We start from the raw sequence: 15,845 nt of genomic DNA on the forward strand, positions 1-15,845 counted from the left end.
GCAAATGCATCCAGCATTTGGATGGCCATCCATGAAGAGATAGAGCTGGGTGTCATCCACATATTTGTGACAACCCAGCCCATAACTCCTGACCAACTCTGCCAGAGGATGCATTTAGATGTTAAACAAGATGGGGGAGAGGACCACCCTATGTGGACGCCTGCAGGGGAGATGGAAGGAGTGTAATAGCTCCTTACCCACTGCAACCCTCTGTGTCCGGTTCTAGAGAAAGGAGGACAGCCACTGAAGGGCTGTCTCCCAGCAAAGCGGTATGACAGCAGCTCATAGTCAACCACATAAAATGTGGCCAACAGATCTAATATTATTATTATTGTTATTGTTGTTGTTGTTATTATTATTGTATTTATACCCCGCCTCCCCCTGAAGGCTCGAGGCGGCTTACATAACCCTGTCCCCTAAAAACCATAAAATAACAATGAGATCCAATAAATTTACAATAGTGGCAACAACGATGGCTTAGTCTTACTCATTTAGTCTCTGCATCCTCAACTACAGGAGGGGGGTGACACTCTCTACCGCCAGTTCGTGAGGGGGAGGCTGATCTTTTTACCGCCCGGCCTCAGCTATAAGCCTGGCGGAAGAGCTCCGTCTTATCACGAGCATGGCCAAGCTGCCCTGATCCAGCTGTCACCGGAGATCATCCACCAAGGCGACCAGTACCATTTCCACCCCATGGCCAGGATGGAAGTCTGACTGGTATAGGTTGAGCACCAAAGCTTCCTCCATGTACGCCAGGAGCTGGTCCACAGCAGCCCTTTCAACCACCTTACCCAGAAATGCAAGATGCAAGACTGAGCAGTAGCTGGCCGGGTCCTGCAGATCCAGTGATGTTTTTTTTAATTATTATTAAGGGATGAATCACTACCTCCTTCAGCACCTCTGGGAACTCTGGTAGCCAGGGAGAGGTTGAAAATATTCCTCAGAGGGCCTCCTATCTGCTGGTTGCTCTTCGTGAGTAAACACAATGGACAGGGATCCAGGGGGCAAGTAGTCACCCTCATCTTCCCCAGCAACCTTCACCTTTCAGTATACATGGCATTTTATAGTCAAGAAAATGAAAGGTCCCTATCCAGAGGGGTTTACCATCTTAATTGAGTTGGACTCTGGGAATAATAGAGACAAGTGAAGGAAGGCAAAAGAAATCAGGATGGATAGGGTCAAATACGCACACACAGACACACACCTAGGTATGACACTGTGGATAAGAACCGAATCAGAGGCTTACAAGAAAAGATGGAATTTCTGCTGTGAAGCATAGTGGATAAAGGAGTAAAAAAAGGTAAAGGTATCCCCTGTGCAAGCACCGAGTCATGTCTGACCCTTGGGGTGACGCCCTCTAGCGTTTTCATGGCAGACTCAATACGGGGTGGTTTGCCAGTGCCTTCCCCAGTCATGACCGTTTACCCCCCAGCAAGCTGGGTACTCATTTTACCGACCTCGGGAGGATGGAAGGCTGAGTCAACCTTGAGCCGGCTGCTGGGATTGAACTCCCAGCCTTATGGGCAAAGCTTTCAGACGGCTGCCTTACCACTCTGCGCCACAAGAGGCTCTTATCATATCAGTACCATGTAAAGAATATCAGGGATAATGGAATATTTGAGAGGAATATTTGTGAAAGACTTTTAAAAGAGCAGGAAATGGTAGAACTGAAAGGGGGAAGATTACAGGCATGCAATGACCCAAACTGAACCCCCCCACCCCCCAAAAAAAACTTATGAAATCAAAGTTAACCAAGGATCAACTGTTTGGTGGACATTTAAAGGGATCTTAGCCTCTTTAAATGCTTAAGAGCTGAAAAAATGCTGCTTTCCCAAATACTTTCTGAATCCCAATACTGAAAAAAATTAAGCTTTCCCAGTATTGGGATTAGATAATAACAGGAAATACTGATACTTTTCAGGTCAAACATACTCAACCCCCCCAAATACTTTTTTTTTTGCACATTGATTAGTGGAATAATCACATATTAAACAACTCTGCAAAACATGAGTCAGGCTGTTAATGACAAGGTCTTCTGGAAGATTTTAATTCACAGGGTTGCTATAAATCAGGAGTAACTTGACAGGACTTAACATACACAACCAACATAATGCTGTTATTTCACTGCGACTTGAATATATATCTTGTTGGGACGAGGTATCACTTGGTGACAGGGCACCTGCCTGGCTAGTATTTTGATGTGAGACCTTCTAGGATTCAGATGGAGGTCCTCCAAAGAACACTAGGGGTTATGACATGGAGGCCAACAATAGCAAACCACGTCTGAACATTCACTGCATGGCTACCAGACAATCCTTGGCTCTCCTAGCTACACTAGACAAGCTATACAATAATAACAACAAACTAAAAAATGGCTAGCTATAAATATCCACACATGCAACAATTAAACTGGCTTTCAGATCATGTATATCATCAAATATATTAATTTACCTATTTTGTAGACTCTTAAATAGTATTGCATATATAAATTTTACTGTTAGACAAAACCGAAATATAAAATACACAAAGCTACTTTCCTACTGAATCAGAGAATTGGTCCAGCAAAGTCCATCTTGTCCTCAGACTAGCAGTAGCTCTCCAGGGTCTTAGAGGTCTTTCACATGAATTTCAATGGAGGTTCCCTGGGATTGAAATGGAGATCTTTTGTGTGCCAAACAAATGCCCAGCCACCAAGTGACAGCTCCTCCCAACAAAATAGATATCATTTATTTATCTCATTACACTACAGTATAGTCATGAATGTCAAACAAAGCTTCTATCTTCCTAACATATTCCAGGTTCTGATTAGACTGTTTTCTATTTTCCACTCACAAATAATATTTTACGGAACTGCTTTCGATGTCTCCAAGAAGCTGTAATTGTGCAGAAACAATGTGATGACATGTACTTGCATGACCCAAGCAAGTTACTGTCTTCTCTACTTCAGCACTGATGTGGCCATAATCATATAGTGTAGTTTATGGGGTTGTTCTGCTATTACTGAGATAATGTATATGAAGTGCTCCAAGCACTTAGAAAAATTATGGTATAAGTGCAACATATTAGCATTAATTAATGCTTTTAGAAGCATTTGCATATTCCCTCCATTTATCCTCCATCTCTCAAAATATGACCTTCATATGTTTTTGCAAGGTTATGCCTTCCTTAATACTTAAGCAACTACAATGCTAATGTATGAAATATGTGATGAAAAATATTTGTGTTTCTAAATAACTGTGGTATAATAATCCAAAAGCAATTTTCACAGAGCCACAAGGCAAGCACAAAACTTGCATAATATGAAAACTTGTGTAGCCTCAGCAGAGGCTTTGCCTAGTGGGCTCTCACTCTCACTCCTGCCCCCAGGCTTCCAGGAGACGGGAATGCCTTTCCCCCCCTACAAACCATATAAAGGAATGAACAAGCGAGCACACTTCATTCAACAGAAGGTTTTAAACTTTAAACTTTCAAAGTGAACATCATAACGTCACAGAGTCCCTTGCTCATCGTGTGCCCGAATGTTGCCCTGCATGCACTAACATGCATTGTATGTTGTTATTTTTTTTCTTGGAGATGCGTGTCAACGATTACACACATGTCCACCAACAGGCTTTATTAATCAGCGTGGATGGAGGAACTGTAAAAGCTTCCTCAGCAGGCTTTTTTCCATCTCCAATGAATAAAGGGAAAGGGGCATTTTGGAGACACGAGGGTGATCCGTTAGATTGGCTTGTCAATTTGATTGACGGGCTGAGGCAGGCAGAAGCACCACAAATTTAGAGCGCCTTGTTTGCAATTCCTGCAAGACCAGAAACATGTGCGTTACCCAAAAAGCGCTATGGGTGCATGAATATTGCGCTACAATTTGCACTGTGCAAAATGTCAAAATTCCACTACAAATTGTAGTGGTTCAGGCTGGCGTGGACATCTAGCAGCATTGGCAGATGTGCGGATCTAACCCCATGCAGTGCCAATGCTCCCGGGACTGTTTTGAATAAAAAGGTGGCCCATTTTTCTCCATCGCAATTGTGTCATTGTCTTCTTCTTTGTACATGTTCCCTTCCTTGCCTCTCAGGCCACAAGGAGACATAAACTTCATTTCACCTTATATACATAGGACTACAAAATAAGCTGCATTCTCACCAAACTTTGGTGGAGAAGAGGATTGCAGAGATCAGGTTCAGTTTGCCCATTAAGTTGCCCAAGCAGTTTATTAGGGAAATGCTGTTTATTTAAAGGGCCATGCATCTGTACCACAGATTGTTGGATAACTGCACATGCAATCATTTCCACATATAATTATCAGTTCAGCTAGAGAAGAGTGTGTGTGTGTGTGTGTGTGTGTGTGTGTGTGTGATGGCTGCCAAATCTCCAGCTATAGCAGGAGACCTCCCAGCAGAAACCCTTAATCCCCAATGCAAATTTGTAGGACACTGGGGTCAAAAATATGCTGAAAATTGCAGACAGAATGATGCGGTGATATCACTTCTAGGGTGAATCCAGAAATTACATCATTGTGACAAGGTGAAGCTCTTGGGTTCTAAGACCACAAAACTTCCAGTGAATCCTAGAACACTGTATCAATATAATAATATCACCTCTGGATTTAGTTCGGAAGTGACATCACACCATTGCTTGACAGTGCTCCAAGTCCCCACCCCCATAGTCTTCTGATGAGTGCCACTGGCTGGCAATCCTAATGTGTGTGAGAGCGTCTGATTACATATGTCTATGGTCTAAAGCAAGTATAACACCCTAAATTCCATGGCTGAAGGGTAGGATAAAAATATAAAAGTTCATAGGTGCAAATTTCATCTCCTCCTGTGCTTTCTGGTAGTCAATCACATTCATTGGAAACTTTTCTCATAAAAAAAAATCATGTTTGATCCTGTTTCACCAAGTCACTAAAGCCATAGTTCAACAACAGGCATACAGACAACAGCAAAGCAAATCATTGGAGAGGAGGCAAATTGATTTAGTGCAGTGAGGAGTCAATTGTCAAGTTGAACAAGGAGGCACCGAAATGTTATTTTCAGTAGCATCCTTTCTCCACTAAATTCTTGTTGCCTTCTACTCCCACTAATTTGTTGCTTGAACTGAAGTGCACAGTAATTGCTCTAGTAAAGGGGGAATATTTTCTACTTTATGCCTGCATGTCAGAAAAACCTATTAGCGTCCCACATCTTCTCATTTGTGTGCTTGTGTATGGAACACAAAGAGAAAGCATATTTCCATAAATAACATATGGGTTTTACAGTGAGCTGTGTGTTTTATATACCAACATCTATTCTATTTGGTCAGCTAGTCATACTGATCTGTCAGGCAGACATTTTGAAACTGTAAATCAGATAAATAAGAGAATGCCATTTCCCTTTAAACAGCCAGAATCTAAAACAAAAAATCAAAAAGAACAGTTAGTTGTGCTAAACCAACTGAGAGTAGCACATCAAGAGATTTCCCTCTGTAACTGCAACACACAATATTTTACTTAAACAAGCTATTTCATGTTAACCTCAGTGTTTTGAAAACAGTTGGCAATAGATATCATAAATGATGATGCAAATGAAAACCAACTTCAATGTGATAGAATGATTTTGAAACAGTTATGAAAGTACCAAAATATTATGAATGAACAAACAACCATTTCTTGTCATGTGTGTGGCAAACAATCAACATGAATTAATGCTTCATGATGTATAATTGGTTCGAAAAGAGGAGATACATCAAGTTGAGCCCTCAGCTGAGCAAAAGAGACAGGCTGCTCTGACTCTAGTAGTGCCTGGAGTGTCCTGGGCCAACAGCAAACGTCAGAGAAGGATGATGTTATCATTTATACATGACTACACGTTGCCTTGGTTTCATCTTTAAGAATATCAGTGTAAATGTGTCTCTAGCATCAGTGTTATGTTCCGATCACTGCAGCTGTGCATGCACATGAAAAAAGGAAATCATGAGATATTTCATTACGGGTTAGCAGAAAGCAAAGTCCTTGATTTTCAACACAAATCTGTTTTGCATAACAAGTACAGTTCAGGTCAGACCTACCTGAATGTGAAATGCCTCACAAGCATGCTTGTAAAAACAAAGTTGCTTTTATATAACAGTATACAAACAAAAATGTAAAATACACATATTTTGTTAGTACCACTCTAGCCAACCATTTTCTGCATAAACGTGTTGTCTCCTGTGTCCATTCAAATGGGGCACAAGGCTGACATACACTGCATACCTTGACAAGCCTGTCAAATTAATAATGAATGTAAAGGTTGGTTAGAAAGACATGAAAATCAACATGCAACTAAAACAGATATCATTTTTTTCCCTGAAGAGCTGCAAACGAAAAATTAGTGCAAATTAAATTAGTGACCAGTGTCTCACAAAAACTTATACCCTGACACAAATTTTGTTGGTCTTTAAGGTGCTGCTGGACTCTTGCTCTTTTCTATTAAAACCAACTAGTTGCAAGCTATGTAACACTTAGACTGAATTAGGTATCACTGACAAAAGCTTTCATGGATAGGTCTGCTTTGCACAACTGATGACATTTCAACGCAATAGATATATCCCCGACTCATTGAGGAAGGCTGGTCCACAGAGTAGGGGGTGATCTAACAGCTTTACAAGTACCAGTTGCCTGAAGAGGTAAGTTGCTCTACAGTGTATACTGGAGGAGGCATGACTTCCTGTAAGTCCAGAGGACCTTTAGTGTAATTGAACAGGGGTTGATGAGTTTAGTCCTCTCTGTTTCTGACATGGTCCCAAACCAAATTGTACATGTAATCTTCCTGACAGAGATCCATTATTATTTTTCATATCTGTTATGGCCCCAATGTCATGCCCGTGCTTGGTTTTAATAGTATCAAATTAAACAAATATATTACGTCAAAGTAAGCTTGTTTGACTGTGAGACTTTTAGTTTGATATTCCTGTGAATTTTCTTTTCTATCAATTTATCTATATAATAAATGAATTGAACAATCCTACACAGGTTTATAGTATAATATTTGTGTATCACTCTAGTAGGCATAGGCAGTAACAACAGGAAATTATTCATACACTGGGGAAAGAGAAACGTAATACACCATCAATTTTACAGATTGATGCAAGCAATAATGTTTTTTTTAATCTATTATTTTAAAAGTGACAGCGAAGAATACTATCAATGCTATACTGCCTGTTATCTTAATACTTTTTTAAAAATCTTTGTTCATCATCATCCTGTCTTCCAGGTCTGGATTTCATCAGGAGTGTGTTAAAAAGCCTAATCAAGAATCTCTCTTAAGATGAGAAAAATATTTTATGTGTAAAAGTAAAGCACAAAATAATGGAACTGTTTATTCAATATTAAGAAGGGCACATTAAAACTCAATACATTCAAGTGATTTGTCAACACATCTGAGAAAACTGCTGCAGAAACTGAAAATGAAAGGGTCATTTCTATAAACAGAAATATACTTTGTGATAGGCAAAATGAGTAGCCATTCTCATAAAAATTCTACAAAATAACAATTCATGAAAACAAACCACCACAAATTCTAGAAGCAGTGTTAATATACGTACACACGCATGCTATGCCTTCACGAGCATGCCGGGGTTCACAGCCAGCACACTTCCATCCAGTAGATCCAGGTCTGCACATGCACTGTCCAGTGACAGGATCACAGGGAACAGGCAGTGAACCGTATGGATTACACTCACATTCTTGACAAGATCCACCTGGAATTCTTGGATTCCCAGTATAACCAGAGGAACACCTACAGTTTGAGAAATTGAAGTAAGCTGATAATTCATGTTATGAATTCTAGTGTAAATATAAAAGCCACAGTATCCCTCCCTCCCTCCCTCCCTCCCTTGGGTTCTATACTGCCCCCTCATGATTGGTTGCCTTGGGATGATGAGGATATGGGTGTGAAAGCTGAACAATTTACTACATGTGGGTATGAAAGTTGGACAACGAAGAAATCTGACAGGAAAAAAGCAGATTCATTTGTTAGGAGAGAGTTTTACTAATACTGCGGACAACCAAAAACAACAATGACAACAAAAACCCACCAATCTGTGGATCCCAGGCCAAATCAAGGCTGAATTACCTTTAGAAGTTAAAACAGCTAAAATGAGGCTATCAAACTTTGGTAACATTATGAAAAGACAACATTATGGAATAGGTAAAGCTTGGTAAAGTTTATGGCAACAGGAAAAAAGGAAGGGACAATATGAGATGGGTTGATGTTTGCAAGACCTGAGATGGCTGTTAATGACAGGACATTTATTAACATGGGATGAAGATCCATCTTTTCAACGGAAGCATATAGAAAATCCAAACTAGTATGTATGAGAACTAGCCAGAATAATTCTAAGACACATAATGGATTATTTTGTCAAATCTCATGATTTTATTACTATCCAAAAATAAACTATTTTATATCTAACACTCATCCTAACCTTCTGAGACTGAAGCATTCCAATTGTTAAAAAAAAATTCCCCAATATTTTATCCAAATCTACTCTCTAGTTTAAAGCCATTAAATTTTCCCTGGTATGCTTTTACATGTTTGAAGATTGTCAGACTAACCTCCCTTAATCTATTCCTTAAATTCAATATGTCTTTTAGGAATTGTCTTCTAGATCTTTACCATCCTTTCCAGTTCTTTAGCATCCCACATATTAGTGCTTAGTAGCATCATTCATGCTTGAACATAGTATTGTAGATGTGAATTAGCATGTTATCATTTTATAATTTAGAATTTAGTGTGTGGATGTGAGCAGTATCTCTCTGACCCATTTTACATCAGTAGTGCTGCACTGGGCTGTCACCGGGTGTTTTGGGCCAGGACAGGTTGCCTCATCTCTTCCTGGGTCCAATGGGGGAGCACTTTCCCCGCTGTACCCAGTCTACCCCAGATTTGTGTCTCTGGATGAGGTAGCTGGGGCAATGTGGGCCTTTGTGGGGAAAAGCCAATTTTCCTGCCCTTTGCTGTGAAGACAATTTGTGTTGCAGTTACAGTTTATCTGTGTACTGCCATCTTAGGTTGCATTTTCTCTTTTCCCCAGGAGTCATTCAGGCAGTCGTTGAACCTGCAAAGCTCTGTTTGTGTGTGTGTTTGGGGAGAAAGTTCCTTTTGAATCTGCTATTAGCTGGCTTGCCTACCTTTGCAGCAGTCGATCAGCCTGTATTTTAGATTAATAGGCTATTTAGAGCAGTTGATTTAATTATTTAATAGTGATTATTATATTTTTAAAACCCACCTTTCTATATAGGTATAGGTTTTTTATTTGGTAGTTGAACATTACTAGCATAGTGTATAAGCTCTGAAGCTTATTTGTTTTAGTGACTGGAGTAGTTGATGAATCTGTGGCTAGTGGCTAGAGTGTCTCTGAGATCTCCTGTCTAGTGATTAGAGTGTCTGATTTGTTCTCATTGGGAGGGGTGGATGGAATATCTGCTAGTGACCTATGCTCCTGAGAGATATTACTTGGTATATTACTTGCAGATATTACTTGCAGTTGGATATGGCTTGTTTTCCCCTGCTTATTTTATAGGCTGGCTCCCAAGAAAAATGCAGTCTTCAGAAGGACATCTTAATGCTATATGTCAGGTACTACATCCAGGTAGAGTTTTTCTTAGGTGCATAGTAGGTGCCACAAAAGGGGTCAGGGAAACCCACCATAAGATCAAGTCACTGGCCATATGAAAATAGATGCTTTCATGTGGATGCATTTCTTAGAATGTTTCAAAGAAGTGGGTTGGGGAGAGAGGCCTGTCTGTCTAGCTGGTCCAGATTGGACTTGGGCAGCATAGGTTTGGTTATATTTTATGGGCCACTGGTGTGTACAGAGATGACCACCTATCTGGGAGCAGTAAGGTTGCTGCACAATTTGACCTTTTTAGAACTTTGAGAGGAAGTGTGGGAAAGAATTCTGTGGTCCTTTTTGTGTGTGTGTGACAATGCAGCTGTGTTATAGGTTGTCAGGGCTGCTGAGGTTACTGGGGCAGGGGTACAAAGCACACTGTGTTAGCTGTTATAAGGAGCTTCTTTTCCAAGCAGCTACTGGATGACATTTTATCCTGCTTTGAGGATCAGTGACCTCTTGGCTCAGTCTTTTGGGAATGTGTCCCAAATGATGTTGCAGGTGTCAGACTGGAGACTGCTGTCCAGTGAGACAAAGCTGCTCAGTTGCAGGCCCAAGGTGGGTCAAAAGGGGAAGGAAGAACTGTGTGATTCGGAGGACTGCTGGGGAGCCCCAGCTGTGCCCTGTTAAGGCTTGGGGCCTATATTTGGAGGCTTAGTGTTATGGCCCTGGGGACTTGGAAGGCTGTTCACAGTGTCAGTGGGGCAATTATCTGCAGAATACTGGCAGAGGGTGGATTGCCAGCACATGAGTTTTGGGCACTGATTTCAACATGGCAATGCAAGTCTGCTGATGCAGTATCACTTGGGAACAGTTACTTGCAGAATACTGGTGCAGAGTGGGTTGCCAGAACATGAGTCTGAGATACACATTTCCACACTGGGGAAGGGAAAGACCTTTTCAGTGATGTTATGGCCTTTGAAGGAAGATTCATTGGGACCAAACTCAGCAGTACCCACTGGGCAATCTGCTATTATGCAACTTGCATGTTTCATCTGGGTCTGGGGGCTTATTACTGTTCAACAGCAACCACCACCATGAAAACCAATGTGGTTTAGTGGTTGGAATTTCAGACCAAGATAAGGAAAACCCCAATTTGAATTACCACTCTTCCATTGAAGCTTACTCGGTGATCAGTTACACATTCTCAGTGTGACACATTCTCAGCCCAAGCTCATGGGGTTTTTATAAGAACCAGTTACACATTTATAAGGACCAGTTACACATTTTATAAGGACCAGTTACACATTCTCAGTCCAAGCTCATGGGGTTTTTATAAGGAGAAAGTGGAGAAGAAGAGAATTATATAAGATGCTTTGGGTCCGTAATGTAGATAAAACAAGTGGGGAATAAATGAAGTAAGAGGGAAACAGAAAATTGTGTGGGAGGGATAAAGATACTTTGATCAAACAGCTATGTGAATAACTTGGTTAAAGATGGAAAATAGATAATCATAGTTTTAAAAAGGAATGCAATCTTATTCGTTAGTATAGACTGACTATGATAATAATCTTTATTTGTATCGCTTGCCTTCCTGATTGACTCAGGGTGGGTCACAACATATTAAAACATACCATTTTGAATTAAATAATTACACATTATAATTTATTTTAAAAATGCTATCATGCATTCTGACCTGAAATCTGCATCATTGTTTTGCCATCTAAAATTTCTACCATGTACCACATCATATATAAACAAAGAATGTCAAACAAAAATGTGAAGAGGTCAGACAAGGTAAACTTATTGTGCCATAGCCCATGAACTGCTGATGTTCATCCTCTTATTCTTTGCATTACAATGATTTGCATAAGTAAGCTCCTGTCTTAAAAAACTAGTACATAACTGTTTTATGCTTGTTTTTTTGCATTCAGCAATACAATACCTTTCCTTACCTTTCACAGTACTGTCCTTCATATCCAACTGGGCAAGCGGTACATCGGTAATCATTGACTCCTTCTAGGACACAGGAGGGACTAAAGCTAAAACAAACAAACAAAAAACCCTTTCAAATACAATGTTATTTTATTTTCATTTCACATATAGTACACATCAGTAAGAAGGAAAGAATTTCCAGTGTTTTGACACCATGTAATAATGTTACTTATGTCACAACCCATTATGGCACTGGAGGTAATACTCTAGAAAATGACAGGGCTCCTGCCTACCACCAGCCATTTGCTTGCACCTCATTTTCCATACCCATTTGAGCTTCTTCATCTGCCCACGTAGTCATCTGCTCACACTGCCTGCACCCACAGCAGCCCACACTATTTGCATGATCTTTGCTCGATAGAATTGGGAAGTGAATGCAGCTGGGAGGGCTGCTGAATGTTCTTCCTCAACAGCTCTGGACAGTATAGTTAGTTGGCTGCATGGATAGCTGAGTGCTCATTAAGAGGGGTTCAGAAGGGTAATGGTGTTCAGAAAGATATGGATTCTAGAGGTATGGTTGGAAAACACATATTTGGAAGAGATTTTAGAGTTTGGGTTTTGGTGAATCTGCATCTCCTGTTATTCCACTTTTTGACAGCAGAGTAAACTGACAATGGAGACAATGCAAAGATTTCAGTTCTACTTGGATATTTTGGCTTCTCTGACTTTATTGACTAACTGCTGAAACTGATTGGAAGTAAAACAGTTGTTTGTGTTGCCTCGCTCTCTTCTCTGCCCTGTCAAACTGAATAGTCAAAAAGGTCCATTTCATAGCCTTCAAACAACATTTTAACTGGGTTTTTACAACAAAACTAGAAGATCTCCATTTGCTCCCCAATGCCTTATCTGAGAGCAAAACATCTTGAACACTTTAGATAACTCACTCTGCATTTTGCTCAGCATGCCAATTCAGCTGCCATATTAACAGTATACATCATCACTATTATATTAAAAGGCTGACCACTGCCAAACTCACTTAGAATACAAATGAGGTCATAACCCCTTTACTACAGGCAAGAGACAAGATATTGGGCCTAGGATGCTTCTGACTGCACTGATCACATTCAGAGATGCTGGAAACTATTTCCCTTTGATTACGTTATTTCATAATAAGGCCACCGGGCCATTTTTTAAACCAGATCTGTATCTCAAATAGTCTAGGATATGGTGTTGAATATATCTGTGATGTGTGTTTATACCTCAAAATATGATACCCCCCTTTCTTTCAGTTCAGAAATGGATGAAAATTCCTGTCCTATATCCTGACCTGTACTTTGATCCACTTTACATAAGACTTAAATATAGCTGTAGGTTATCACCAGAAGCTTATGCAGTTTGCAAAGGTTAACAATATATGTTCCTGTAATTATGAACAAATGTCAGTATCACACATAACCAGGACCCAAGCACACAAGTTTACCTGGCCATATCCACCAACGGCCATTATTTTTACATTATTTGTCTTAACCTCATAAACAAGACTTCTCTGACCTTACTGTGTGCAAACTCATCTCCAATCATTCTTCAAGACTGCTCAGTAACTTGCATGTCCCCAAAGTTGCTTTAACTCATTTTTCCTTGACTATCAGTCTGACCTTCAGTGCAACACTGCAGCTGTACTGAGTTTCAAAAGCAGTTTGCAATTTAGAAAAAATACCATCTTGAACTTTGGAGGAAAATAGATGCTGAAAAGCTCCATGAAGCACATGGAACTGGTTGTATGGTTCTCTGAGACATGGCTAGGGCACTTAATGCCTGTGGAAGTATAGGTAGAGGAAGAGAAGGTATACAATCTAAACGAGATGGAGGCAACCACCTTTACCTTTCAAACTATTTGTAAAACAAGTGCTGAGTCAGATTAATGCTGAAAAAGCATCAGGGCAGCTGAAGGCTGGTACAAAAAATTCTCCTTTGCCTCAGAACAGTCAGCAGCCTCCTCTAACGTGCTTATAACGCATTAAATCAATATTGCTTGAATGAGTAATAAAATTATACCTTTGCAAAAATGTGAACAAATTGATCTACTACTCACAAACTCATTATCCAACACATTTTCAACTCAGTAAAAACTGACCCACAAAGTCAGTCACACTCTCCAGTATTGTTTCCCCCCCCAGCTCATCACATTTGCAAGTGAGCACTGAATGTATAGAAAGAGCCAAGACATATTTAACATTTAAACATTATATACTGTTACTGAGATGGTGGCCACTGCTTTGAGGGGAAAGTGCAAGATCTGTACACACAGGAATTTGTGTTTCCCATTGTTACATGAAAATTGACATGATCAATTATTTGCAACCTAACAGGCCAAGTAGTTAAATTTAAACTGATACAGATGCACGGAGGCATCACTTCGTATCGCAGTGAGAAAGACCCAGCTTCCACCTCTGATGTTGCTAAGGAGCAAAATACCCAGTGGAGAGCAAAATGAGAAAGCAGCAGAGGCACCGGGGCTATTCCTCAACTTAGCTGCTGAATGAATAGCCACACTCAGCATGGGCCAGCGACATTGTCATCTGTGCCACTGACAACTGCTGCTGTCAACCATACATACCCATGATGTTCAGGAAGCAACCCTGGTACCTTCATATTTATGATCTACAACAAGGGGACTAGCTCTACTTCCTATTCTATTGTGATCTTCTGTGGAAGCTGGGTCACCAATTAACCATTACATATGCAGCTTCTGGCCAATGCTTTATACAAGTACTTGTTTAAATCCAGGCACTCCAGGGCAGAGTCTGCACTTACTTTGTTTATTCCATTGTCAATCCTATTGAATTCAGATCGCTTTGAACTCGGGTCTTCCTCTTCCCTCCCTCCCCATTGAAACAGGAAAGTGTTCTGCACATGGTTAGGGAGGCTCAGAAGAGGGGGGGGGCAAATGGAGACTCTTTCTTTGTTTTCTTGAAGGGGGGGAGAGGATCAAAGAAGTCAGAGGAGGGAGGAAAAAAAATCCTTTCTTTTCTTGAAGGTGTGTGGGGGGGGACGAAGAAGGCACGAAAAAAAATACAAGGCCGACAGAAGTTGAGAGAAATTAGGGGCTTCTCCTTTAAGGCAGGCTTGTCACATGACCACCTGTAGCCAATCACAGGTCCTCTACCACGGAGGAGCGCCCAGATTCAAAACAATGCGATTTTACAATATATTCAGGTTTAAAAGCACTCCAAGATATCGCACAATAAAGGTAGGGTCACTCCGGAACAATCCTTCTCGCTGCAGAAGGAAATTTTAAATCTCCCCAAATCCAAACGGAAATCGCATTCTGTGTAGAGGGCAGGGACTGAATCGATCTGGGGATGGAATAAAAGCTCTGTGCAGTTTACACCCAGGACAATTAGGATGTATAGAATTGTGACCTAACAGCTTGACCTACAGAATCCTGCTCTCATTTCCGGGAGATTTGGTTCTATATCAGGAAGCTGATCTTTCACCTTTACTTGGAAGAGATGAAAATACTACATACTGTCACCTGAGTCCGGCAGTTTGTTTTAAGCACAAGAGTTTTTACCAAATACAAGAGATATCTTCTTGCATTGAGGCATATGAGTTAAGCTTAAATCAGAGCCCAGTGGCACCTTTAAGACCAACAAAGATTTATTCAAGGCATGAACATTCGAGTGCAAGCACTATTCCTCAGACTTCCTCAAAAGCTCTCGCCTTGAATAAATCTTTGTTGGTCTTAAAGGTGCCACTGGACTCTGAAAACAGAAAGTAAAGACACTTAACATCAAAATAATAACATGGTAAGTCAAAGAAAAAGAACGTCCAACAAAATAGATTCTGTAGGATAGCCTCTTTTTTCATTATTTGGTCATTCACAAGTTGTTCCAAATCAACATAACATTAAATAAGAACTCGATAAATTACAAAGTCCATAACAAGGAACTGTAATTCTTTCACAGCGGCACAAAATATGAACATAAGTCTCTCTATTGCTCCCTTGTGACTATACTGAGCTTGAGTACTCTGTTTCAAAAGGGGAATCCGTAACACATGCTTACTTGTTGCTGGAAATAGACAAAGGACACGCACAAGGCCGGCAGTCATCAGGAGCACCTCTAACAACCCCATAGAACCCAACAGCACACCTTTCACAGTGGTCACCACTGGTGTTATGACGACAGTTCTGTGAAGCAGAGAAGAAAGATCCTCCTGGGTCAGCTAGAAAGACCGCCAACAGAGATGTGATGGGCACAAAAATCTGTCATGTCTATTTCATTAGTAATTCTATAACATGGACTTTCCGGTTTTTGCTGGATCATTGAGTAAAATTC

General features: G+C 40.5%; 1 protein-coding gene across 7 annotated transcripts in view; it reads right to left on the reverse strand.

Moving 5' to 3' along the window:
* Positions 1 to 15,845, reverse strand: part of LAMA2 (laminin subunit alpha 2) — a 606,483-nt gene that overhangs the window by 131,209 nt on the left and 459,429 nt on the right. For 5 of the 7 annotated variants that reach the window (XM_077353378.1, XM_077353349.1, XM_077353372.1 and 2 more), the window contains 3 exons: positions 15,573 to 15,697; positions 11,526 to 11,612; positions 7,561 to 7,754 (listed from right to left, as the gene is read on the reverse strand). In XM_077353378.1, the coding sequence (XP_077209493.1) occupies positions 7,561 to 7,754; positions 11,526 to 11,612; positions 15,573 to 15,697 (406 nt within the window). The remainder of the gene's footprint in view (positions 1 to 7,560; positions 7,755 to 11,525; positions 11,613 to 15,572; positions 15,698 to 15,845) is intronic. The other 2 variants (XM_077353362.1, XM_077353389.1) reach the window with 1 other exon arrangement.

Source organism: Paroedura picta, chromosome 1, assembly GCF_049243985.1.
Source record: "Paroedura picta isolate Pp20150507F chromosome 1, Ppicta_v3.0, whole genome shotgun sequence".
NCBI classification, from domain to species: domain Eukaryota; kingdom Metazoa; phylum Chordata; class Lepidosauria; order Squamata; family Gekkonidae; genus Paroedura; species Paroedura picta.